Below are 27,164 nucleotides of genomic sequence, written 5' to 3'. Positions count from 1 at the left end.
GGTGTTTCCAAAAGACAAGAAACTGGAATTATTTATGTCTTGTGAGCTTATGCACATCGTGTTTGTTTATTGTTGTGACCTAGATGAGGATCAGATAACATTTTATGGCAAATCACTGTAGAAAACCAGTTCATTCCTAGGGGTTCACATACTTTTTCTTGCCACTGTATGTTGTGTTTTGGTGCTGGTATGCTGGCATTCCCATGCTGGTTTGTTGCTGTTTTTTTCAGCAGGGGAGTGGGGAACCCTGTGTCCTGGAGGGCCACTGTCCTGCAGAGTTTAGTTCCAACCCGAACCAAACACACCTGCATTTCATTTCCAAGTAATCCTGAAGACTTTAATTAGATTTTCAGGTGTGTTTAATTAGGGTTAGAACTAAACTCTGCAGGACAGTGGCCCTCCAGGACCAGGTACTGTACCACCCCTGTACTAAACTAAACAAAAAATAACACAAATATAGCTATGGGAATCAATCATCTTCAGCACTGTCATATTTTATCTGGAATTGGCATAAGTGTATATCATTTGCATACATTTATACTTTCAGATCATGAGATTTCAGTCAAGTTGAATGGTAGTAAGTGTAAAATGTTCAATGACTTTGCAGCGTTGCTCAGATGAGTTTGAGGGTTGTTATGCAGGAATTTAAATCAGTTTTAAATCTTTGAAGTTGTTCCCAGATCAGAGAAATATTTCCCTACACTAAAATTCTCTTCATTATTTCAGTTCATTAACATTTGTCTTCAACATCTATGACCAAAACATGCTACTAATGAATCAAATAAGCCAAATACTTTCAGAAAGCCAAACAGTGATAACTGTCAGAACTGAGACAGTGAAATATAAACCTTGAGATAAAGCTGAGGTGATTTCTGTGATTTTTGAAACAGGATGTGGATATTAAATGGATCGAGTACCAAAACATGGTGAAGTACCTCACTCAGTGGATCAGACACAATGTGACTGTTATGTTGGACAGACATTTTCCCAGCAGTCCTGTGGAGCTTAAGGTGAGTCATCATACATCTTCAGGTGAGGTACACGAGGGTGAAATGTTTCCTCCAGTAAATTAACAGTCATTTGAACTATCTTGGCAAGTGATGAGTTGCTGTAACTTATTATATCAAGTTAAATTTGCTTTAGTTATGTCAGCTTTATTGTATAAGTTACAGAAACTCATCACTAGTCAATAGAGTTAAAATGAATTTTAAATCAATGTTGATTATCTAACTTAAAAATAGCAAAAAACAGTGCAAACTAGGGCTGCATGATTTGGGTAATTTTTCCCATTGCGGTTATTGATGCTAATATTGCGATGTGCGATTATACTAAATGGTATCATGAGTCAACTTGATGGGTTTTAAAGAAAATCCACACACAGTTTAATGATAATGCTAAAATGTGTATTTGTAAAACTATAAATGTTTTCGTATTGCCATGTGATGTAGCAACTGCTTAGTGTCAGTAATCCTAAATCCAAAATACCGCCATACAACAGACATAGAGGTGTTTTTTTAGCTACCAGATCACTGTCAACCTCCTCTGCATCCATCTTCGCTCTGGTATAAGTGACGCCGCACACCACACAAATGCATGCCACACGTGCACTGCCTTTTTTGTTCGGTTTTCTTTCTTTTTTTAAACAGCAAGGAAAATCATCAAACTGTTATCAGAAAGTTTGTGTTAACAAGTCCACACATTTATTTATTTAATATAATTGCAACATTTTGCTGTCATGTTTGCGATGCGATTAATTGTGCAGCACTAGTGCAAACACATTTTTTACAGTGTACAGGCAACACAAATATAATCCACGTGTCTCCATACAGGTGTTTTGTGAAGCGAATCAATCAACCTTAGGGCAGTTCTCATACTTTTTGGTGTACCCCCTGCCCCTTGTGTAGGATCTCTTTGCTGCCCCCCCCAAATAATTTCATGACATAAACTTATCAAATCGAAAACTTAACATTTTAATGAAATAAAACATATTAAATAATACAATGTAGTGCTGTTGGTCAGTAGCCTTTGTTTCTGAGGTTTAATTACATAGAATTGATGTATTTTAAAATGTCCAAAAACCCACTGGCACCATCCCACGCCCCTTAAATTCTCATTACTGCAAGAAAAAAAATGATTATGTAGTTGGCACATAACCCGTTTATGGTAACATTATGATTTTAGGGGTTATATTTTATTTATTATTTAAGGCAAAGAGAACAATTTTAGTTGATATGACCCGTCACCATTACCAAGGTTTTTCACCATTCTGAATGATTTTTCACTGTTCATCTGTACTTTTTTTGCAACCAGTAATAAGATTGGAGGGTGGTATATCTATTTTTCAAGTAGTGTCTCTCATCATAATTTCTTTAATTTTCCTTTTGATTTTTAGGGGAAAAATGACCTAAATGTTTTTTTACAGGTTTCATAAAGGGTAACAATATATGGTCCCTAAAATATTGCATGTGATTTTCATAGATGAGAGTGAGTTTTTTGGGTAAACTGACTTGAGATTTTTTTTAAAGGCAGATAAATCAAAAGTAATAATTTATGCTGACATGCATTTTTCCCAAATTAGCACCTGGCGAGAAACTTTTTTTCTTGCTAACATAAAGAATTGTTTAGTCAAGCCTGGGGTGGATTTCTTCCACTCCTACAGAAGATTTTAATGGCAAATAGGTTGCATCCCCCTTAATGTAGATTAAAAAGCATTAAAGGTCTTTTGAACAGTTGAAGAGTGACTCTATAAATCTCATAGAGGAACTGCACAAGTTCTGTGAGCGGGTATCTTTTCTTTGCTTGCGTTTAATGTTCATATTATGACTTTGCTCTTAGGTTTTGCTGTAACTAACCGTTTATCCTTTTTTTCAGGCACTTTATACACAATATCTACAGTTTAAAGAGCACGAAATACCACCTAAGGAGAATGAAAAGACCAAAATCAAACATCTCTACAAAATGCTAGAGGTTTGCATCCATAATTTGCTTTCACTATGATGCACACTTGACACATGTGAAGGTGTGTAAGACTCTGCTGTGTGTTGATACACAGATGTGGATTGAGTTTGGCCGCATACAGCTTCCTCAAGGCTGCCATCCTAATGATGTGGAGAAGGAATGGGGAAAGCTGATCGTGGCCATGCTGGAGAGAGAGAAGAGCCTGAGGCCTGAGGTGGAGAGGTATGGTTTACATGTACTATCTTTACATCAGTTAATGAAGGAATGTGGGTGTGCTATATGATAGATTCTTAGTGTGTGGATGTGATCACAGGAGAAGTAGTGTAAAGGATGTTCACAGTTCAACTGAGAGAAAAAAATGTCTTATGAGTTTTACATTTTTTATTAAATAAATGATGATCTTTTAGTATTTTATTACAAGTATTAAAGTCATTAACAGTCATTAAAGGTTGTTGATCAATTTAGCAAACACCTTTTAGGGATGTGTTAATGTTAAAACAGCTGCACCTCACTTTTTACAAGAAAAAAATTGCAATGGCACTCAGCACCTGTACATTTATAGCTGCAGCTCGTACTGTACGAAGCAAACGTGTATTCATGTAAAACTGCAGCTCTGGCTGTTTGGAACAAACCTGCGACGCTTTATAACTGCAGCCCGCGTTGTACGGAGCAAACGTGCATCGATTTACAACTGCAACTCAGGCCATAGGGAGCAGACATGCATCGCTTTATAACTACAGCCCACGATGTTCAGAGCAGACCTGCATCGCTTTATGACTGTAGCTTGCAATGTTCAGAGCAGACCTGCAACACTTTATAACTGCAGCCTGTGATGTGTGGAGCAGACCCGCATTACTTTATAACTGCAGCCCGCGATGTTCAGAGCAGACCTGCATCACTTTATAACTGTAGCTTGCAATGTTCAGAGCAGACCTGCAACACTTTATAACTGCAGATTGCGATGTTCAGAGCAGACCTGCATCACTTTATAACTGCAGTCCATGATGTTTAGAGAAGACCTGCAATGCTTCATAACTGCAGGCCGCGATGTACGGAGCAGACCTGCAACACTTTATAACTGCACCTTGCGATGTTCAGAGCAGACCTGCATCACTTTATAACTGTAGCTTGCAATGTTCAGAGCAGACCTGCAACACTTTATAACTGCAGATTGCGATGTTCAGAGCAGACCTGCAACACTTTATAACTGCACCTTGCGATGTTCAGAGCAGACCTGCATCACTTTATAACTGCACCTTGCGATGTTCAGAGCAGACCTGCATCACTTTATAACTGTAGCTTGCAATGTTCAGAGCAGACCTGCAACACTTTATAACTGCAGATTGCGATGTTCAGAGCAGACCTGCATCACTTTATAACTGCAGTCCATGATGTTTAGAGAAGACCTGCAATGCTTCATAACTGCAGGCCGCGATGTACGGAGCAGACCTGCAACACTTTATAACTGCAGCCCATGATGTTCAGAGCAGACCTGCATCACTTTATAACTGCACCTTGCGATGTTCAGAGCAGATCTGCAACGCTTTATATCTGCAGCCTGTGATGTGTGGAGCAGACATGCATAGCTTCATAACTGCAGCCTGCGATGTGTGGAGCAGACATGCATCGCTTTATAACTGCAGCCTGCGATGTGTGGAGCAGACCCGCATTACTTTATAACTGCAGCCTGTGATGTACGGAGCAGACCTGCATCGCTTAATAACTGCAGCTCGCGATGTATAGAGCAGACATGCATCACTTTATAACTGCAGCCTGTGATGTGCGGAGCAGACGCACATTGGTTTATAACTGCAGCTTGTAATGTTCAGAGCAGACCTACATCACTTTATAACTGCAGCCCACGATGTTCAGAGCAGACATGCATCACTTTTTAACTGCAGCTCGCGATGTACGGAGCAGACATGCATCGCTTTATAACTGGAGCTCGCGATGTATGGAGCAGACATGCATTGCTTTGTAACTGCAGGCTGTGATTTGCGGAGCAGATGCGCATTGCTCTATAACTGCAGCTTGTGATGTTCGGAGCAGACCTGCATCACTTTATAACTGCAGCCCACGATGTTCAGAGCAGACACGCATCGTTTTATAACTGCAGCTCGCCATGTATATAGCAAACATGCATCGCTTTATAACTGCAGCCCGCGATGTGTGGAGCAGACCTGCATCACTTTATAACTGCAGCCTGTGATGTACGGAGCAGACCTGCATCGCTTAATAACTGCAGCTCGCGATGTATAGAGCAGACATGCATCACTTTATAACTGCAGCCTGTGATGTGCAGAGCAGACATGCATCGCTTTGTAACTGCAGCCTGTGATGTTCGCAGCAGACATGCATTACTTTATAACTGCAGCCCACGATGTTCGTAGCAGATCTGCATCATTTTGTAACTGCATTTCAGGGCATACAGAGCAGACATGTAACTGTAGCCCACACCGTATGGAGCCGATATGCATTGATTTACAACTGCAGCTTGCACCGTACAGAGCATACATGCATCACTTTTTAACTGCAGCTCAGTGGCCAGTGAATGCTGTGTAAGACCAGTAACACTGACAACTTTTATTCAGATTTTATTCTGACAAAAGTAAGAAAAACAGCAAAGCAACTTGACTCCAATGGCTGTTGAATTAGGATGTTACTTTGAAAACAAGCAATGTGCAAATGTTTACCTTTTTCCATTTGTATATATGGTCATTATCGTGCTAAAATATTGAGCTATATATTTGTTATATTTTTATGCATAGCCCTAGCATCTAGCTTCAAGTAGTTTTGGCTCATATCTGCACAAGCACATTTCTACAGATATTAATCATCATATTGTTTTGACGTAAAGATGATGTTTGGAAATCACCTGCCCTGGAATTTTTTAAACATTTGGTAACACAATGAGAAACGTTAATATTCATTAAAGTGGATTAAAAAATTTGAAATCACATGAGGCTTAGTGAGGCTGAGGAATTTGGTTCCTGGTGTGGCACGCCTACAATTTTCAAGCATAACTGTCTGAACCTGCGCTGGATCATCTGTCTTAAATGAAAAGGAACGTTTAGTGTTTTACCTGGGGGAAATGACATTGGGGGCGGCTGTCCTGCCTCCATTATGAGCCTATAAATAACGGGCACCGAGAGCGTGCGGCCTCAGCAGGCTGCTCGCTCGAGTGTTGGACCGTAGATGGCCAGTCGGGTCTCTGTTGCTGATGGAGAGGTGGTAACTGCCATTCTCCGTGTCAGCCGAAGACATTGTTAAGTCTATTATGATGCACAGCAACCTGGTATACTGCAGTAGCACGTCATCAGTGAGTGACAGCACTCTGACCAGCTTAGGCTCTGCTGAAAATCTGCTCTCGGGAGCCCTTGAACCCTTCACAAGCACTCCGCTTTATCTCAATAATAACTCTGTGTATGGACCTAGGTGAGATGGCCACACATGCAGAAGATGAGATGTGGATTTTGGTGTGAATCAATGGTGAACTGATTTGATTTTAGTGCCTTTTCTGTTTTGATTGTCGGTGTTTTGTTTTCATAGACTTGAAATGCTCCAGCAAATTGCAAACAGAGTCCAGCGAGACTGCGTAAGCGGAGAGGAGAAACTAGCCTTAGCACGAACTGCTCTGCAGTCGGTAGGTTACGTGCATATAAATATAATTTTGTTTGTAAAGATTTTAAAAAGGATAACTAAAAAGAAAACAATTTTTGCAGAAGCTGTTTTAATAAAATATGAAAATCTCCTCTAGGATGCCAAACGGTTGGAATCAGGAATCCAGTTTCAGAATGAAGCAGAAATTGCCGGTTATCTCCTGGAGTGTGAGAATCTGTTACGACAGCAAGTGGTGGATATTCAACTTCTGCTGGATGGGAAATTTTACTTGGCCGATCAGCTTGTGCAAAGGTTGGGGAAAAAATGAGGAAATCATTATCTGTGTGAACTTAGATAATAAATCATTTTGGTGACCTTTGTTCAAGTATTCAAACAGTAAACCTCACTCGACCAGTCTTTTAACCATGGATACATTTGTAATCCCGTAACGCATGAAGTCAAGTTCTTAGTGCTGTTGTACTATAATCTGTCCTTCAGGGTGTCAAAGGTCCGTGATGAGCTGTTGGCCTTGAGATCGGAGTGTTCCTCTGTATACAGCAAAGGACGCACACTGACCTCAGAACAGACCAAGATGATGATCTCTGGCATCACGCAGAGTTTGAACTCTGGCTTTTCCCAAAACTTTAACGGCGGACTGTCTCCAGCCCTCGGGCACGGTGGCCTGGTGACGATGGGCGGCGGTCATGCGTCTGCGCTGACCCCTGTGTTGAGCCCAGCCATGACCCCGGGCATGCAGCCAGCCTCCGTTCAAACTTTCCTGAGCGGCAGAGGTGGAGGAATGGAGCCCGGCGCCTTTCAGCAGTTTAAACACATGCAGATCCGCAAGCCCGTGCTTAAGTCATCGTTCATGGATCCGAACCTGTCAGAGGATGAAGTGAATATGAAGTTTGTGCAGGATCTGCTGAACTGGGTCGAGGAAATGCAGGTAAATTAGAGTTCCTTTAATCATAACTAATAACAATATAAATAAAATGCATTATTATTATTATTATTATTATTATTATAACCTTCTTTTAGAAAGACATGCTTTTTTTCTGAACATATGTGAATATATATTCAGATTTACCTGAGAAGAAAAACGGCATATGATTCTAAGACTAGAAAATTATATTATGTTTCTTTGTTATATCAAATCTGCAACTAGTTGTCACCGGGGTTAAGCATAAATTCTGTTTAGATTTTGTGATGTGTATGCTGAAATAAGGAATGATTTGCGTAAGGAAAGCATGATTATTGGCAGTGAGGATATCATGATGGTACTTTTCAAAGTTCTTTTGATTCCTATAAAAAGGTTCAGCTCGATCAGGCGGAGTGGGGATCTGATCTGCCGAGCGTCGAGTCAAATTTGAACAACCATAAAGACATGCAGAAAGCCATTGAAGAATTCCAGATGAGCATTAAAGAAGCCAGAATGAGTGAGGTAATGCAAAAGGTTGCATATTTTAATATTAAAAATACATCATATATTTATAATGTTGTTACAAGCAACATACAATACGTTTTTCCCACCACCCAGCTGTTAAATGTATCTCTGCTGACACACAACTGCTAACAAAAGTGATTTTTGTAGCCTGTCCTGTAATTGAAGGCACAAGTCTGTATGTTTTGCTGGTTATTATTGCTGTCAATCATAATGAATTGAGGGCTGTCAACTGCTTTCAGGTTATGAAAATTGAAAGATTAATGAACTTTTCAAACTTGGCATGTATGGATATGCCCGTTTAGCATTCACTATGTGAACATATATTCAGATACACATACCTTCTTATTAGTGCTATAAATATAATATTCTAATTGATTGTATAACAGTCTTTAAAAAATGCATTAAGCTCATTTCTATGTCTTCCCTTATGTTTCTCGTGTCTGTTCTAAAATTACTACATTTTCAAATCATTAAAGATGTCTATGTAGATGTTACTTGATTCTCCGTATGTGTGGGGGAGTAGTATGCATGAATGTATGTATGTGTGTGAGAATCACATCTGATAGTAGGCCTACAGTGTTCAATCTCAAAACACAAGAGCTGCATAACGTGTATCCAAACAGAATAATAGTCTCAATTTTAGTTAAGCTATTAATAGATCAAGTAACTAACTTACTCGTTCCTGTCCCGCAGATTCAGATGACCCAGCCGTTAAAGCAGAGTTACTCTGAGAAGCTGCATAAGTTAGAGAGTCAGTACGCCAGACTGCTGGTACGGTAACTTTATACACTGACTGTAGATCAGGGCTTCACATTCTTTACTTCATAAGAGCCACATCTCAGTTTTTCATGTGTTTTTAGAAATTTTCTACAGATAGACAGAAACATCTTGAGAGCTTGTATGACTTTGTAACGCGCGCCACTCAGGAGCTGATCTGGCTCAATGAGAAAGAGGAAGAGGAGGTGGCTTTCGACTGGAGCGAGCGAAGCACTAACATTTCAAGAAAGAGGGATTATCATTCAGTAAGTTTAACCACATCACTTTACAATAATAAGGCAATTCAATGGTCTGTGAAGTGTTGAATTCTGTTGGGTTAAAAATATAATGAATTATCCTGTTCACTGCTGTGTATTGGTGTCTTTTAAGGGATGTGGTTAAAGGGATAGTCACCCAAAAATGAAAATTCTGTCATTATTTTCTCATCCTCATGTTGTTATAAATCTGTATGAATTTGATGAACACAAAAGAAGATATTTTGATAAATGATGGTAAGCACACAGCTGAGGGTACCCATTGAATTTTTTTTCCTACTATGGAAGTCAATGGTTAGGGGCTGGACACACCAAAACTTTTAAACGCGGCTGAAAACGCCTTGAGGACGCCGAATACCAGCTGTTTTTCAGCTGAGTGCCAGCTTTCTTCAGCTAAGCGCTTTGGTAGCTGTGATACTTCAGCTGTGAACCGGTTGGTTGCTGTGGTAATGTCCCGCCCCTCCTCCACTGTGATTGGGCGGCCGTGTGAAAACTGACATTGACGAGCGGAGCTTTTCTTCCAAAGTTGAACATTTCTCAACTCTCGGCGCTGTGCGCGGAGCCCGGAAAAACCGCCGGGCGCCGGTTTTCAGCACGGAAGAAAACCGCTAGCTGCTGGCTTATTTGAAAAACGCCGAGTTTCCATTGAAATGAATTGAAAACATGCGCCGGCAGCGGGCGTAAAAGCGTTGGTGTGCACGCCCCCTTACAGTCAGCTGTGTACTTACCATCATTTATTAAAATATCTTTGTGTTTATTGGAAAACAGAAATTCATACAGGTTTGTAAAAACATGAGGATGAGAAAATGATGACAGAATTAGCATTTTTGGGTGAACTATGTATTTCATGTTCTTAAATTATTTATTAAAATAAAAGATGAAAACAATGATTTTGCCCTATTTTTAACGTTTTACTTTAACATATCCTCAGAATGCAAATATTTTGTTGATCTTTATCACCCAGCCCTAGCCAGATTTCAGATGAAACAGCTTTGGCGTTTCGCTCGGAGGTTTACTTAACACAGAGGCATTTGTTAGCAGAAATATGGCACCCATCCACCCATAATTACACTGAATCTACATGTGCTAGAAAAAAAACATAGCTTTAAAGTGGTTTCAGGGGACACGCGGTTGACAGCAGTTAACACATCCTATCTTATTGGAGCTATCAAGACAGACCTTACATGTGGCATCACTGTAGACATCAATCATGATTATGTTTTGATATGAACTAGTTGAGTCTTATATAACATCAGCTTGCCTTTGCATGCCATGCTGCGAGTTCTTGGAAGCAATGATATATATACAGTTTGTGCCAAGAAATCAATTCTTCATGTGTCTTTCTGCAGGATCTCATGAGAGAACTGGATGACAAGGAAGAGGTGATCAAGTCAGTCCAGGAGAAAGCAGAAAACCTCCTGTTGGAGAACCATCCTGCCAGATTGACCATTGAGGTATGGCTTTATTATTGACCTCAATGACATCATCATCATCATATACCACACTTTAACACATGTCTGTTATATATAGGAAATGTAATATCAAAGCACAAATATTCACCATCATGTAAATCTTAACCCATAGACTTTATCTTCAGTGAAACAAAACGAGATGTTTTGTAGAATGTGCATGCTACCATTTTTTTCTACTATGAAAAGGGATTCTAAATATGGCAGTTGTTGTTGACAAACGACATTTACAAAAAGTATAGTATATGTCCATGCACAGTCTAAATACAGTGCATGTAATAACATTCACCTCTTTTTAAGCTTTAGCTCTCAAATTTTAATTCACCTTTTCACATATTGAAAGTCATTCAGTCTGTTTTTATGGGACTTTATTATGCTTTTTTTTAGAGAGTGTCTGCCTCAGTCACTATTTACATTTATTAAATGGAAATTTCTCCTTTTTACTATAGAAAAAACGATATTGCAATAAAAATGTCCACCTAATTCAACTTAAAAACTGGAAATCATGCATTGAATGCTGAATTGCTTAAAGCTCACCTAATATGGCAATTTTTCAAGATGTAATTTTATTTTCAGGTGTCCTGTGAAGTTTCAGGTCCAAATACCTTCTATCATCATTTGTTATAATGAAAAGGCATATTTGTTTACTGTCTCTGTTTACTGCTATCTTTAACGAAAACGTGCTCTGGCTTACTTCATTGTTCATCATGAACGTACGGTAATAAATGATGTAAAAAAGACTTGGAAATGATGACCTTACTGTGGTCTATGGGCAGGGCCTGCTCACAGTGACACCATTTTGCTCAGAAAACGCTAATAGCTTGTCCTGTGAGATTTTAATTTCTACAGGGTGGTTGTGTACACACAAGTATTGTTAAACAACATATCAAGTGAATTTCTCATATTAGGTGAGCTTCAATTGCAAAAGTTAAAATTGCTAACTGTAGTTGAGTATTCATACATCATTTTTACAGTTAACATAAAGTTAAGTAAATGATGACAAAACATTTTGAAAATGAACTGAACTAAAATGAAGCTTATTTTTCTGACTGTGTTTGTGATATACAGGCATATAAAGCAGCCATGCAGACTCAGTGGAGTTGGATACTGCAGCTGTGTCACTGTGTTGAGCAACATCTGAAAGAGAACGCCGCTTACTTTGACGTGAGTTACGTTCCCATCATACACAGATTTTTACCAGGACACATTTTGCTGATGTTGAAACCATTTTGTTATTCTGCAGTTTTTCAACGATGCCAAAGAGTCATTCGATTACCTGAAGACCCTTCAAGATGCCATCCACAGAAAGTACGGCTGTGACCGGTCCAGTAGTTTACATCGGCTGGAGGATCTAATTCAAGAGTCTATGGTTAGTAAGTCTCCATGCAATGATCTTTTTAAGAGTCACTTCACTTCCCCATAGACCAGGGGTCTCCAGTCCTTCTTCTAGAGATAAAATGTCACGTACAGTTCAGATCCAACTCTAATGAAATGCGGTATATTGTAAGAATAAGTAAACAATGACTAAGGGTCCGTTTGCATAACGTTTTTAACTGAATCCAGGAACGTTTTTATTTTAACGCTCATGTCCTGTCGTCCTTAAAACACAAATTTAGAAGTTTTTATGTGTGCAGGCATATAGTGCTTCTTTACAAGGTAACATCGCCATCTACAGGTCGTTTTTAGTCATGTTCACGGATCCGTGTAAATGCAGGTCTTTTTGTTTCCGTTGTTCACTACATTGTTGTCATAAAAACACTGCCTAAATATTCAAGAGTTAGACAGGTGGGAGGTCATCTTCAAGTATTAAAGAACCATATTGAATAACTGAAAGCAGAAATGTGATTTAAAGCTGATGGATGTTTTTGTCTTTTGCAGGATGAGAAAGAACAGCTCCTGAAATATAGCAGCACTGTAGGTGGGTTAGTGGGCAGAGCAAAGTCTGTTGTTCAACTGAAAGCCAGAAACCCAGAGAATCCCATCAGAACATCCATACCGGTCAAAGCCATCTGTGATTACCGCCAGATAGAGGTACATTCACAACACTACAGACATTACAGCAGTGTTTGCCATAATGCTGATTTTTTCTTAAACCCTTCTATCATCAGATCACCATCGGCAAAGACGACGAGTGTGTCCTTGTAAATAATTCACACCGGGCAAAGTGGAAAGTCATCAGTCCATCAGGAAATGAGGCCATGGTACCATCGGTTTGCTTTAGTGTACCAGCACCTAACAAGGAGGCAGTTGAAATGGCAAGCAGGTGAGATGAATGAATTATAATATTACTATATAAGAACTATGTAATATTTAATAAAATTACAATACACATTCGCAATATATTCATAATTGTTTTGGGGTATGGAAACAATATAAATCACCTTTAACTTATTTTCTCTCACAATATTTTTCTTTTCCCAGCCAATAATATTTTATAAATACAAAGATTAGCATCTCTGTGAACATATTGAATCAAATAAATGTAATGTGATTGTCTTTGTCTCACATCATCAGAATTGAGCAGCTGTATCAGAATGTGTTGGCTTTGTGGCATCACTCTCACATTAACATGAAGAGCGTGGTGTCCTGGCATTATCTCATGACTGACGTCCGCACCATCCGCAAAAGCACCGTCGCCTCGGTATGAATCTTTTATGAGAACAAATCTCTGATTCGAAAGTGACCTCTATAGGAAGCATGATTAAGTCTTGTGTTAACTTCTCTCTCCAGATCAAAACCCTTCTCCCCGGTGATCATCAGCAGGCATTGAGCAGTCTGCAGTCACACTTTGAGGACTTTCTGAGAGACAGCGAAGAATCTGAAGTTTTCACAATGGCCGACTGTACACAGCTGGAGAAGGAGGTGCTGGCGTGTAGAGAGTATTATGAAGAGCTGCTAAAGTCTGCAGAGAGAGGCACGTTAATAAAGTTTTTACACATTATTCATTATCCATAAGACTGTAAAGGGGGTCGCACACCGGCCGCGCAGCTCAGCGTCGCGCCGCGTAGAGTCGCGTCCAGGACAACTCGGAGGTATTGTAAACCGGAAGTGCACATTAAATAGCGCGAGCTTCGTCAGATAGCGTCTACTTCAAAATGCAAAATATACGTTAGCAGCCAATGTTAGTCGTTAATGATTTGGGACAAATATGATGTTATTTAATGTTAAACTATGTGTGGCGCGACAGGGATTTGAGCAACTTCCTGAGTCACAGCTGGGCGGCGCTGACAGGCGCCACCTGGCGGCGCTGGTGTGCGTATACTCATAGAAAATAATGTGTTCGATTTTTTTAGAACGGCGCGGCCGATGTGCGATCCCTTTAGTGTCATGAGTTACAGTGAACATCAGATATGAGATGTGGGAGTTGAGAATTAGCCAATGAGCTGTAAGTCGACGTAGCGACTATCAATAGAGTGAATGCTCCCAGTTTCAGTTGCTACAGTTAATTTGTTTAAATATGAATTTTAACTTTTTCCCCGACAGCATTTTTGAAATTTTTTTATCTAATATATTAGCCAGTGTTATAGGTAATGAAGCTTGAGTTGGAAGATTTTCGCTCTAGTTTCTCTAACAAATGCAAACAGGCACACAAACTGTGCATGTGGAGTCAATATTGATGTTCTCCTTTTGGTACTCCCTCAGAGGAACACGAGGAGTCTGTTTACAACATGTTCATATCTGAAGTGCGTAACTTCCGGATGCGTGTGGAGGCTCATGAGGAACAGCTGATTCGGAGGATCCGTACACCGCTGGACAGAGACGACCTGCAGGAGTGCCTGCTGCGTATCACTGAACAAGAGGTTTGTGAATAAGGACCATACAATATGTCCCCTTCAGTGGCTCACTGTTACATGTACAATATTCACAGATTCAGCTTTACCACAGAACCCCTTAAAATGCACTTAATGCTATTTCATGCATTCTGACTTGTTTAAGAGTTGGATTCCTCATGCTTAATATAGGCAAAGTGTCAAAAAAGTAGCTTGACATATGACATAGTATTTCTGTGCCAAATGCACTTCACCAGGGTTTATAGGCCTACAAGTTTCGGAAAGTTTCAATATTGCTTTATTTTGTATGGCCAAATTTCAGTGTACTTTCAAGTACACTCCTCCCGTTGTACGCCTTAAGGATCTTGTGTTTTTCAGTAGACCTGGTCAGTCTTTTGTAAATCTGATAAAACTAAAGACTCTTCAGGGATGTGAAGGATGTAAAACTACTTTATAGTTACTTAAGATAAGCACAAGATTAGCAGAAACACTATGTGTTATGTGAGCTTTAAAATATATTCAATTCAATTTTATTTATATAGCGCTTTTCACAATTGTTAATTGTTTCAAAGCAGCTTTACATGAATATATGCAGGGGAAAACACAGAATAATTGATAGATAATATAAGAAGTAGAATTCAGCGGCTAAGAATAAACCGTACAAGCGAGCGTAGTAATAATGCAACATATACAGTAAAGTGCTAAGTTCAGTTAAGGTTGGCTGACTCTCCCGGGGATGAAAAAACCCTAGGAGAAAAACCCTGTGGGAAAACTCCTAGGAGGAGAAAAACCCTTAAAAGAGATGCATATATATTCATATATATAAACACGAAAGGGATATGAAACGGGTAAGCGGATTAAACTGGTCAGGGCTCAACGCAAATAATTTTTTATACTGGCCCGGTCTAGCCAGTGGTTCAAATTTTCACTTGCCCTGCCAAAATTTTCACTGGCCCCAATAAAAAAATGTTAGTGTCACATATTTAAAAATAATAATTCAAAAGTCAAATATAATGGTATACATACAAAAGACATGTTCCAACGAAAAAAGGCTGCCAACTTTTCTGCTTTAGATGTAAACTGACAGCAAATTGTGCAAAATATTGCATTGTTTCTTCGTTGTGTTTTTTACCCAAGTAAATGTCTGCTTCCAAGATGTAAAATAATATACATTGATGAAAATATATTTTAGTGACTGAGGGTAAAGCACTGGCCCGATCGGGCAAGTGACAATACTTTTTACTTGCCCGAACGTCTCTCACACTTGCCCCGGGCCACCGGGCAGTCCTTTATGTTGAGCTGGTTCAGCCGGTGGTCGTTGGTCGCGCATCGGCTGGGCATCACGTTGAAGGACACCTTATCCAGTTATCCAGTCTGTTTTTATTATAGCAGTACATAGCAGTATTGAGTTTGTTGTGTTTTGTTCACATACATGCATTTTTGTTCTAATGAACAAGGAAAGTAACTGACAGGTTAATGCTGAATATTTAAGTTGCTTTAAATATATATGAATATATAAGTTGCTTTAAATCACTTTTTATGATAGTCTTTATACACCATGCTGCTTTAGTCTCATTTAATGTAACGTCTGTCCCACAACCAGAAGAAAAAGGTGGAGCTGGAGAGATTGGATGAAGACCTGGAGAACCTGAAGGAGAAGTGTGAGGTTTTCCTCAGGCAAGCCGCCGCCTCTCCATCTGTCCCCACGCTTTCCTCTGAGCTTAACGTCCTTATACAGAGTATGAACCAGGTCTACTCCATGTGCTGCATCTACCTGGAGAAGTGAGTAACTTTCATCTTAATTGATGATATGTAGAGATGAATAGGGAGGGGATGGAGGGGAAAGGGATGATGGTTAAGGAGTGACCCAGTACCTCAACCCTTAGTTAACTTATAGGGGACATATCATGACAATCTGACTTTTTACATGTTTAATTGCTAAAATTGGGTACCCAGTGTTTCTATCAATCTAGAAAATGTGAAAAAGACTTACTTTTGATAACCATTCTCTGCAAACATGTGAAAGAAATAGGTAATTGAATTGTTTTGAATTTGCTGGGTTACAAATGTATGTTTTTCTCCTCTCAGGCTAAAGACAGTGAGTTTGGTGGTGAAACACAGTCAAAGTGCAGAAGCTCTGGTCAAATTTTATGAAGCCAAGTTGTGTGAGGAGGACTTGATCAATGCCAACGTCAAATCTATTGATGGTGTCATGAGCACTCTCAAGGTACACATTTTTTTTTTTTAGGCCCAAACCTAACTTCTGGTAGACTTCCGCAGTCCCTCTGGAGTAGAATATTTATGATAACAACAAAATAATGAGTAAATTAATGAATTCACATCATAGTTAAAGCGTATTAACCATGGTTTTACTACAGTAAAAACCAAAAAACCATGGTTAGTGTAGTAAAACCATGGTTTTGCTGATAGTAATCAACACACCAAAAAACTATGGTTACTACACTTTTACCACAATAAAACCATGGTTAATTTTTGTAAGGGCTACACTACGCTAACGTAACTGTGTAAAATAATGTATACAATGTAAGCTACAGATTCCTCAATTTCTGCCTGGCTGCCAAACCTCTGCACAGCGGTGATCCATGCTCATCGTCTTCCCTCGTCTTTTAGCAAACCAACATTTTTTTTTGGCAAGATTGTTCCAAAGGTCAGTTTATCCATTAGCCAAACCGATAAACAAACAGAGGCCGGAAGTTGACTTCGAGCCAAGCTCATAAACGTGGCAATACGCTTGCATCCGATAAAACGGTCTATAAGATTTGCTAAAACAAGTTCAGTGTTTTTTTTTCATATTATGACATACTGTAATTTGGATTGTTTAATCAAAACTGTAGGGTAATTAAAAGTAATTTTGTGCAAATACATACATTTTTATAAATGTTGTTTATTTGTTTTTTACTTTTAGCAATGGAGGTCTGAAATCGATGAGAGACGTGAGGTATTCCATGACCTGGAGGATGAGCTGCAGAAGTCTCGAGTGATCAGCGAGCGCATGTTTAAGACGCACAATGAAAGAGACTTTGATTTGGATTGGCACAAGGAAAGGGCTGATCAACTGAAAGAGAGATGGCAAAACATTCACTCACAGATCGAAAACAGGTCGTTCAGTTGTTTCTCTAGCTTAGGGGTAGGCAACGTCAGTCCAGGAGCGCACAGTTTAGCTCCAGCTCTAATCGAGCACATCTGAACAGGCTAATCAAGGTCTAAAGGGTCACCTGAAAACTACAGATGGAGGAGGTTTTGTCAGGGTTGGAAGTAAAATCTGCAGGACTGTGACACTCCAGGACCAACGTTGCCTACCCTTGCTCTAGCTGTTCCTATAATGCAGGAATATGTTTAATTATCTTGTTCAGTAACTGAAAGATGGATTCGTCTTTCAATTTGCTTAGGCTCAGAGACTTGGAGGGCATCAGTAAATCTCTCAAGTACTATAAAGACACATACATCAGCTTGGATGAGTGGGTCAGGGAAATGGAAACCAGACAGCTCAAGGCCCAAGAGAATCAACCTGAGGACAGCAAAGCTTTGGCTGAGTTCCTCAACCAGCAGAAAGTATGAAAGCACTGTTGTGTCCAAGTTGTTTTTAACATGTTAGTTCTTCTTACTATTATTTTATTCGTTTAAATGATGACATTGCTTGTATTTTTAGGTTCTGGTTGCAGACATTGAACAGAAACAGAGTAAAATTGAAGAGTGCCAGAAGTATTCTGAGCAGTATGCAATTGGAGTAAAAGTAAGATGAGACACTTTAATACACTTATGTTCAATAGTATGGCTGTTGATTTATTTTTGGTATGACACCATGGTTGTACTGTGGTATATGGATGTGGTTTTTATTCAATAGCATATACATAAAGCACTTTACCATGATATATTTAAAACTAATATAGTATTAAATCTTATAGCATTAATATACAATCGTACTATACAAAAAATACTGTTTTCCAAGTATCCATATTATAAAGTAAAATTGTTTATATGAGAATTTATATAAATGTTTGTAATGTTTGTTTCCTTTCTTTGAGGACTATGAATTGCAGTTGATGACCTACAGAGCCATGGTTGACTCTCAGCATAAGTCACCTGTAAAAAGAAGGAAGAGGCAGAGTTCATCTGATGTCATTCAGCAAGAGGTATGACAGGAAACAATAATATGTCTAATTAAACTGTGTCTGCGTCCGAAAACGAAGGCAGCTGACTTGTTGCCTCACTGCCTCATGAGGCAATGACTTCACTCTGGGAGACACATTCAGACAGCCTTTAAAGGCAGCTTAATGGAATTCAGTTTGAAATTTAAACAGAGAGCACCCATATTTGAGAACTACAATACTAATTTCTCGCTAGAAATGCAATAAAAATGTGTAAAAAGTGAAAATATAACTTTATTTACACCAAATTTGTGATACAGCCACTTTCTTGGCCTCCATTTTTTTTGTACTCGACCTCACTCAACCAGTCACATTCCCAGCACACACACATGTATAGTATAGTGGAATGAAGGTATCTCAGGAGTCAGGGAGTAGAGCAATCATTGGATTCGGATGTGCCTTGATGCCTTACTGCCTTGGAATGCTGCCCCTGAAGGCAGCATGTTAAAGATTTCGGACGCACCCTTTGAACTTGGATATAATCCTTACAGTGCCTTTCTTTTGACCATGTGTGAACTTTCCCTGTTTCTCTCCTCAGTTTATGGACCTTCGTACACGTTACACTGCCCTGGTCACTCTCATGACACAGTATGTGAAGTTTGCAGGTGAAACCCTGAAGAGGGCAGAGGAGGATGAGGTAGGCTAAATTTACCTTTATTTGCTTTAGGGTCATGGCTGACATGCTACTCGGGGTTGTTTTTTGTGTTGTGTCTATATTTTAACGTTACTTTGTAACATTGTGCTCCCAGGCATGTGTTATTCAAGTAAGATGACACATGAAAACTATGACATACATTTTAAATCTTGCTTTTGGAGATCTGCACATTATAGCTCAATTTAGCAAAAAGTTTTGGCCACACTTTTTCTGACCTCTCAACGCATCTGGGATCCTTGTGAAACAATATCTTCCTAATGCTTGGGCATTTATTTAGATACAAAATGGCACGCAGTGCTTTATTTTGTATCGTTGCTGGTGATCCTATCTTTCGGAGATAGGAGTATGGCCTGGAAACGACTGAAGGTCACATATATATGTGGTGGTGGGCCATCTTTTTTGGTAAGTGGACTAAAATCGCCACCTCTTTTAAGTAGTAGACTCGAAGATGACTTTGTCTTTTTTCTTCAGAGGAGGATTTCTTTGGAAAGGGCAGAGTACATGAGCTGGACTGAGAGCATGGAGATGCAGAAAGCTGCCAGTGAAGAGGAGATTTCTAGACTCCGGCGTCAAGTACTAGAGCTCGAAGCCTCGCTGTCCAACAGGCAACAGCAGCTGGAGATGATGGGAGCTGATCTTGAGATGCAAAAAAAGTCAGTTGAGGACTTGACCTTACAGAAGTCAAAGGCTGAGTATGAGGTACAGAAATACCGCATTGAACTAGAAGGTGCAATCAAGAGCAAGGGATCCATTGATCAAGAGCTGAATCGTGCCCGGCAACAGGTTCAGCAATCAGAGGCCAAACAGGCCTCCTTGGAAGAGAGCCTCCGCAACCTTAAGAAAAGCATAGAGGACAGTACGCTGGCCCGCAAGAAGCTTGAAGATCATTTGCGTCGCAAAGATAGTGATGTACAGGGCCTCGAGGAGCACAGTCGTACGTTGCAACGGGAACTGAGGGCCAAGGAAGATGTGGAGGCGGGGCTCCTTAGCCAAGTGAGGATCATGGAGATGGATTTGGCTCACAAGTCAGATGTCAGAATTAAGCAAGGTGAAGCCCTTTTGGGTTTTGCCAAGGAAGGTGCGCAGCTGTCAACTTTTACGAGCAGTTCTCAGATACTCCGTTCTGATTCTGAGGCAGAGGCCCTGCATCACAAAATGGAGGAGCTTGCGATGGGCAAGAAGCGTGCTGAAACCGAGATCAAGACTTTAAAGTCTGAGTTGAACTCTGTGGTTGTTCATAAGACTTTGGCTGAGGAAAAAGCACAACGTTTCAAGGAACTCTTAGAAGAAGCAAACAACAGATTGTTAAAGCTTCAAGTGGAAATGGAAGCAGACAGGTCTAACATGAGACAGAAATCAGAGGAGTTAAGACAAGAGTCTTCCGAAGTAAAGAAGTCTGTCTATATGTATCAGGAACAAATCAAGTCTCTTCAAAGAGACAAATCTGCCTTAGATCAGAGAGTGCTTTTTCACAAAACTGAGGTTGATGGCCTGAAAGAACAACTCAAGGTCAACCAAGCAAAACTTCTGCAATGGAACTCCTATGAACAGGAGAGTTCACACAAGTTAAGGTGCTTGGAAGATGAGTTGTCTTCCAAACAGACTGAAGTAGAGCAGATCACTTTTAAGATGAATGAACTTAATCGAAAAAATCAGTTGTTGGAAAGCGATACTCGACATCTTAGGGTAAGTATTGAGTCGCTCCAGCAAGACAAAACACACGCTGATCAAAAGATAAAAACCTTGAAAGGTGAGTCCGAAGTTTTAAAGGAGCAGCTACAAAGAGCAAAGGATGAAATTAATCTGAAGACAAGAACTGAGAAGGAAGCTCAAGTCAAGATCAAGAACCTTGAATTAGAGCTACAGAAAAATTCTGTACAAGCGACACAACTAACTAAGAAAGTTGAAGAACTGAAAAAGATTAACATGGAGACTGAACGCTCCGTAAAAAATGTTAAAGCTGATCTCGATAGAGCAAACTTAGAAATTGTTAGTAAGGAACAGCAAATTAATATACTAAAAACGCAAACTGAAAGTGCCAAATCTCAAATAAAAATAGTGGAAGAAGAGCTTTTAAACAAATCCCAGATATCCCACGAGCTTCAAATCAAACTGAAAGATTACAATGAAGAAACCAAAAAGGCAACAGAGCTACAGCAAGAGATCCACTCTTTAACACTGACCATAACTAACTATGAAAAAGATATCACAAATCTAAAATCAGAGCTGAATTCGGCGAGCACAGAGAGGAATCTGGCTAATCGGAAGGTTCAGGAACAAAAAGCAGAGATAAATAACCTGAACATGTCCTTGAAAAAAGCCATGACAGAATCACAGAGGGAGTCATCGGAGAGTAAGAAGAACATGTCAAAAGTTAGAGAGCTTGAAAATGAGCTTGTAAAATGTAAACAAACTATTAGCAGAATCAGTGGAAGTTCAGAGAAGGCCACGGTTAGCCTGAAACAGGACATCTCGTCACTTCAGAGAGATAAGCAAACAGCTGACCAGAAGTTACAGGCTTTAAAAGTGGAGTTTGATGATCTTAGTTCCACTCTGAAGAGAACAAAAGATGAACTACAGCGAATGACTGAAGAATGTATGTCAACTCAGTTCAAACTGAAAGAGTCGGAGGCAGAACTCCAACGAAAGAGCTCTGTTATACGAGAACTGAGCTCTAACACTGATAAATCGGTACTGAATTTAAAACAAGAACTAGCCGCCTCTCAAAAGGAGAAAAATTCTGCTGAAGAGAAAATCTCAAGTTTGAATCTCCAAATGTTAGAGTTGAAGCAGAAGTTAAAACAAACTCAAGAAGAACTTAAACAGAAGCAAAAAGATTTGTCATCCGCCGAGTTGAGGTCACAAAAGCTCGGGGAACAGTTGGACAACTGTAAAAAAATGCTTGACGATCTTAAAGGTAAACTTGACTTACAAAAGAAAGGTTACGAGACTCAACTACAGCTGGTGCAGGCTGAAATGGAGCAAAAGCTTTCACTTCAAGAATCACGCTTGAAACAAGACTACGACAGGAAATCGAAGGTGCACTCGCATACGGCCGAAACCGCCGAGAAAGCAAACAAACACCTTTCTCAAGAAGTCGAGAAGCTGAAAGCCTCAGTTGTTAACGTTACAAAAAGCAAACAAGAGGCCGAACATCAGCTCAGCAACCTGCAAGCACGAATAGACGAATCTGAGAGGCAGAGGGGAATTCTTGACCTTGAACTTCTCAAAGCAAAATCAAAAATTTCTGAGTTGGAAACGGAAAAGATCAGGGTAAACTCCAGTATTTTTCAACTAGACAGTATTCAAAAAGACAGCTCGAATGAAATAGAAAGGCTAAAGAAAAAGCTGACGGACACTGAGCAGAAATTGGATATTTCAGAAAAAGAGGCAAAGTCTCTAAAGGACCAGATGGTTGCACACATCAAAGAAATAAAATCTTTACAAGAAAAGAATTTAAAGCAAGAACTGGTCACCTCTCAGAAAGAAAGAAGTTCCACCGAAGAGAAAATCTCAAGTTTAAATCACCAAATCTTAGAGTTGAAGCAGAAGTTAAGGCAAACACAAGAGGAGCTTAAACAGAAGCAAAAAGAAGCAGCAGCTGCTGAGTTAAAGTCACAAAAGCTGGGAGAACAATCAAACAACTATAAAAAAATGCTTGATGATCTTAATGGCAAACTTGACTTACAAAAGAAAGGTTACGAGACTCAACTACAGCTGGTGCAGGCTGAAATGGAGCAAAAGCTTTCACTTCAAGAATCACGTTTCAAACAAGACTACGACAGGAGATCAAAGGTGCACTCGCATACGGCTGAAACGGCCGAGAGAGAAAACAAAAACCTTTCTCAAGAAATTGAGAAGCTGAAAGCCTCCATTGTAAACGTTACAAAAAGCAAACAAGATGCTGAACATGAGCTTGGCGACCTGCAAGCTCGGATAGATGAATCTGAGAGGCAGAGGAGAATTCTTGACCTTGAACTTCTCAAAGCAAAATCAACGATTTCTGAGTTGGAAACTGAAAAGATCAGGGTAAACACCAGTATTTATCAACTCGACAGTATTCAAAAAGACAGCTCGAATGAAATAGAAAGGCTACAGAAAAAGCTGACGGAGACTGAGCAGAAATTGGAAATCTCCGAAAAAGAGGCGAGGTCTCTAAAGGACCAGATAGTTGCATACATCAAAGAAATGAAATCTTTACAAGAAAAGAATTTAAAGCTGGAGGTGACAGTTAGCTCTGAGCAGAAGCATCTGAAGGAACTAGAAGCTCTTGGACAAACCAATCATCAGTGTGCTAAAGATAGTGAGCTGCTCAAGCTCAAGACCGAACTGCAGCTTATTAAGAAAACTGTGGCGACTTACGAAGAAGCAAAGCGGAGCCTAGAAGGGGAGCTAATGAAGTTGAAAATGAGCTATGAGGTATGACTTACAAACGGTTTACATTTTTTTAAAGGTAAAGTGTGTCATTTATGCATGTTAAAGTAGGATGCAACTGTATGTTATGCAGATACTGTATTGATGCAATTACAAACAAGTCATCTGTTGGGTGTCCTTCCCGAAAAGTGTGTCAAACAATTTTTCTTTTAATAATAATAATAATAATCTTTATTTTATATAGCGCCTTTCAATGTTACTTCTCAAAGTTCTGTTTGCTTGTAAAGTTCTGAATCAACATTGGGCCAGAATTAAATACTTTTTCCAGACCAAAACGAGTGTTAGGAAATCATGTTTGTGAAAGCTAAATATCTTTGCAGTTCTGTTTGTAGAAATCACACACTTTACCTTTAGTCTTTTACAAACTAAGATTTTATGTGCACTATTGATTTAGTTTAAGATTTCAAAATAAATTATATTTACATAGATGTAGGAAACCAAAAATAAATTAAGTAAATGTAAACAATGCAAGAGGCAAGAGTGACTTCACCATAGAAGTATATTGTATGCTGCTTAGTAAAAGAAGAGCCCAGTAAAGCTTCTTAAATGCTTGTTTACAACCAAAGAATGATAACTATAAAGATAACTGTGATGATAACCATGTTAGCGACCAAACCCATTAAATGATAACATTATTCTAAGAAGGCGCATTGCAATTTCCACGTTTTAACAGTGCAAGCATTTTTAATTTGAATGGATTTTGAATAGCTCAAAAAAAAAACGCTCTGAAAGTAATCCCAATTATGTCGTTTCTCTGTATCATTACTGTTACAGTTGTAGATGTGGACTAACCCTACTGAAAAATCCAGATAAGACCAGCATAAGCTGGTAAGCTGGTTTAAGATGGTCTCCCACCTTGGTTTTAGCTGGAATTTCTGGTGTAGCAAGCTGGTCTAGCTGTGTTTTGGACACTTTTTTAGCTGGTCAAGCTGTGTTTTGGTCACTTTTTAAGCTGGTCAGCCTGGAAGACCAGCTTTGACAGGCTGGGAGGACCAGCTTAAACCTGCTACTGCCATCTTAAACCAGCTAAAATCAGCTACCAGCTTATGCTGGTCTTAGCTGGATAGGGAACTTAGAACGATTTTTTTAAAACTTTATCTTTATAATTATGGTATCGTCCTTGGTGTGTAATCAAGATCTAGTCTAATATGCATGTTGTGTATATGATTTTATTGCACCAATGTTCATTATAGCCTGAATAATCTTATGCTCACAGATATCTGCAATGGAGAAGGAAAAAGTACTGGAGGAGCTGCGACAGGTCAAAATGCAAGTAATCGGCGAGAAAACAAAGACAACAACTGAAAATTCTATCTCTTTCCAGAGTTCTACGGTTTATGAAAAACAGACGAACCAAGTGATGGTTACTAACAGTCAAAGTGAGATCACCGACCACACAGTCAAGAAAAGCTCACTGTATGATAAAGGAAGATCTGGTAAAAGCCAGAGTGTTTCATTCAATATTGCTGATTCCGAGTCATCCATTGGCTCCGACTCTTCTTTTCAGTCTACATCCCATAAAATTAAAGGTCTAAGAGGACGGATTAGTATTAAAAAGTTAATTAAAACCAAAATAATAACTCAGGAAATTGCACTCAAACTCCAAATGGGCCTCATTACTATAGAGGAGGTGGAAGCATCTCTTGCTCAGTTTATTGGCAAACCGTGCTCGATTGCAGGTGTTTACGTGGAGTCCAGCAAGAAGAAGATGTCCTTCATGGATGCGGTTAAGGAAGGACTTATATCAAAAAGCCATGCCCTTGAGTTGTTGGAAGCACAGGCTGCCACAGGATGCATCATTGATCCTATGACAGGCGAAGGTTACTCTCCTTTAGATGCCGTTCAGAAAGGCATCATTAGCGAGGATCTCAAGGACAAAATAAGTGATGCTTATAAAGCAGTCAGTGGTTATACCCATGCTGGAAAGATTCTTTCAGTGTTTCAAGCTATGGAAGAGAGAATTCTAGACCGACATAGAGGGAAAGCAATTATTGAAACTCAAATCGCTACCGGAGGATTGATTCATCCATTGATTGGAATTAAGGTACCCATGGATTGTGCACTAGAACAGGGGCTTATAAATCAGGCCACTCTTCAAAGTCTCTACGATCCAGTCAGTAACCCAAAAGATTTCCACTACCCAGATACAGGGCAAAAGGCGTACTATAGTGAACTACTAAGGATCTCCGTCTACGATGTTAATGGTGGAGTATATCTTCTACCTTTCGGTGATCAGCATCTCTATTCTGTCTCTCCGTCAAGCAAACGCAGAGTATCGGTCATCAACACTTCTAATGGTGCCAAAATGTCTGGCTATGAAGCCTATAAAGCTGGATACATTGACAAGACAACCTATCTGTTTCTTGCACAGCAAGAAAGCGAGTGGCAGGAGACCACAGTCATGGACTCAAGCAGGAATCATGTGCACATCCTAAAGGACCACAAGAGTGGACGGCAGCTTTGCATAGAAAATGCTCTTAGTCTGAAAATTCTCCGTGCAGATGAGCTTAGTAGCTACAGGAGTGGCCAACTCAGTATCTTTGAGCTTGCCGATCTTCTGATTTCCAGAAGAAATGTCTCGAAAGTTCCAAACAGTCCTGTTGCGGGACTTTGGGAGGTCTCTTTGAAGAAAAGACTACCTTTTTTCAAAGGCCTCCAGCAAAACGTTGTGGACAGACTCACTGCATTAAGGATGCTAGAAGCACAGGCCTGCACTGGAGGCATCTGTGATCCAGCATCTGGAGAAAGGGTTTCGATTACTGAAGCACAACGCCGAGGTCTCCTAGACGAAGGTTTTGTTAGGCAGCTCCAGCAATGTGAACAAGCCTACTATGGCATCATTCACCCTCAGAGCAAAAAGACTTTGACTGTGGCTCAGGCGATGCAAGAGAACCTCTTCCCCAAAGATGTCGGACTGAGGTGTCTTGAGTTTCAGCTTGCCACTGGTGGGCTCATTATCCCAGATAGTCAGGAGAGAGTTTCACTAGAGGTTGCGATACAGAATTGCTTGATTGATAAAGCGACAGCTGCACATCTTAAACACGACCCTTCCCAGACCAAAAGTATCACCTGCCCCAAAACCAAGCGAAAAATGACTTTTATGGAAGCTCTTGAAAAGAGTGTCATTGACAGCCACACCGGGTTCCTTCTTCTTGAAGCTACAAAGTCTCACAGCACGGGCAATACTTCATCATTCCAATACTTCTATACCTATCAACATTTCTGACAGGGTTCTGCACAATGTTGGTGAATTGTGTTTTATAGATGACATGACCAGTATATTTGCATCATAATCTAATGCGACTATATGCAGAAGTTTTATAAAAGTGTATTTTTATCCTGACAAATATCAAAATAATAATGGTGGAAAGGGAATTCTTAAAATATGGGATTTATTTTCTTTTGTAAGATATTGTTTAAAAAATATATTGTATGTCATCCATGTTTTTCTTTTTTTTGGCATATTTATGCTGGTGGCATATTTAATTTATTGCCAAGCACCATTTTATTTAAAATGGCTAGGAGCTTTATACTCAGTCCTTGTTGTATATTTTATCCAAACACAAAGCTTGTTCTACTGTTAACTACTGTTTACATTGATTTCTAATCCACCACACAATTTCTTTCCAATGAA

General features: G+C 39.6%; 2 protein-coding genes across 3 annotated transcripts in view; both read left to right on the top strand.

The window, feature by feature from the left end:
- The window catches only part of dst (dystonin), a 194,082-nt gene that overhangs the window by 70,763 nt on the left and 96,155 nt on the right, over positions 1–27,164 (top strand). The window contains exons 13-36 of the mRNA XM_073872803.1: positions 891–1,010; positions 2,872–2,967; positions 3,053–3,180; positions 6,508–6,601; positions 6,716–6,870; positions 7,057–7,504; positions 7,871–7,999; positions 8,696–8,773; positions 8,863–9,024; positions 10,383–10,487; positions 11,571–11,666; positions 11,746–11,871; positions 12,381–12,533; positions 12,611–12,765; positions 13,017–13,143; positions 13,233–13,416; positions 14,145–14,302; positions 15,876–16,054; positions 16,361–16,499; positions 17,199–17,392; positions 17,683–17,845; positions 17,943–18,026; positions 18,319–18,426; positions 18,980–19,078. Coding sequence (XP_073728904.1) covers positions 891–1,010; positions 2,872–2,967; positions 3,053–3,180; positions 6,508–6,601; positions 6,716–6,870; positions 7,057–7,504; positions 7,871–7,999; positions 8,696–8,773; positions 8,863–9,024; positions 10,383–10,487; positions 11,571–11,666; positions 11,746–11,871; positions 12,381–12,533; positions 12,611–12,765; positions 13,017–13,143; positions 13,233–13,416; positions 14,145–14,302; positions 15,876–16,054; positions 16,361–16,499; positions 17,199–17,392; positions 17,683–17,845; positions 17,943–18,026; positions 18,319–18,426; positions 18,980–19,078 — 3,480 coding nt within the window. The remainder of the gene's footprint in view (positions 1–890; positions 1,011–2,871; positions 2,968–3,052; positions 3,181–6,507; positions 6,602–6,715; positions 6,871–7,056; positions 7,505–7,870; positions 8,000–8,695; positions 8,774–8,862; positions 9,025–10,382; positions 10,488–11,570; positions 11,667–11,745; positions 11,872–12,380; positions 12,534–12,610; positions 12,766–13,016; positions 13,144–13,232; positions 13,417–14,144; positions 14,303–15,875; positions 16,055–16,360; positions 16,500–17,198; positions 17,393–17,682; positions 17,846–17,942; positions 18,027–18,318; positions 18,427–18,979; positions 19,079–27,164) is intronic.
- Positions 19,085–27,163, top strand: LOC129416038 (uncharacterized). 2 transcript variants are annotated; one of them, XM_055170267.2, is made up of 3 exons: positions 19,085–19,498; positions 19,568–23,515; positions 24,747–27,163. In XM_055170267.2, exons 1-3 carry the CDS (start codon positions 19,442–19,444, stop codon positions 26,754–26,756), a joined length of 6,015 nt encoding a protein of 2,004 aa, XP_055026242.2. In that variant the 5' UTR covers positions 19,085–19,441; the 3' UTR covers positions 26,757–27,163. The 2 variants fall into 2 exon arrangements, with proteins under 2 accessions (XP_055026242.2, XP_055026241.2); XM_055170266.2 differs by having other exon boundaries at positions 19,085–23,515.

This window comes from Misgurnus anguillicaudatus, chromosome 11 (assembly GCF_027580225.2).
Source record: "Misgurnus anguillicaudatus chromosome 11, ASM2758022v2, whole genome shotgun sequence".
NCBI lineage: Eukaryota > Metazoa > Chordata > Actinopteri > Cypriniformes > Cobitidae > Misgurnus > Misgurnus anguillicaudatus.
The sequence above is the reverse complement of the archived record's forward strand: the minus strand, read 5'-3'. Positions and strand labels throughout refer to the sequence as shown.

Excerpts from the sequence above, each read along its gene's own strand:
- LOC129416038 (XM_055170266.2), top strand. The coding sequence starts at position 19,442 with ATGGCCTGGAAACGACTGAAGGTCACATATATATGTGGTGGTGGGCCA. Across the intron at positions 23,516-24,746 it reads AGTTGAAAATGAGCTATGAG|ATATCTGCAATGGAGAAGGA; the intron begins GTATGACTTACA and ends TTATGCTCACAG.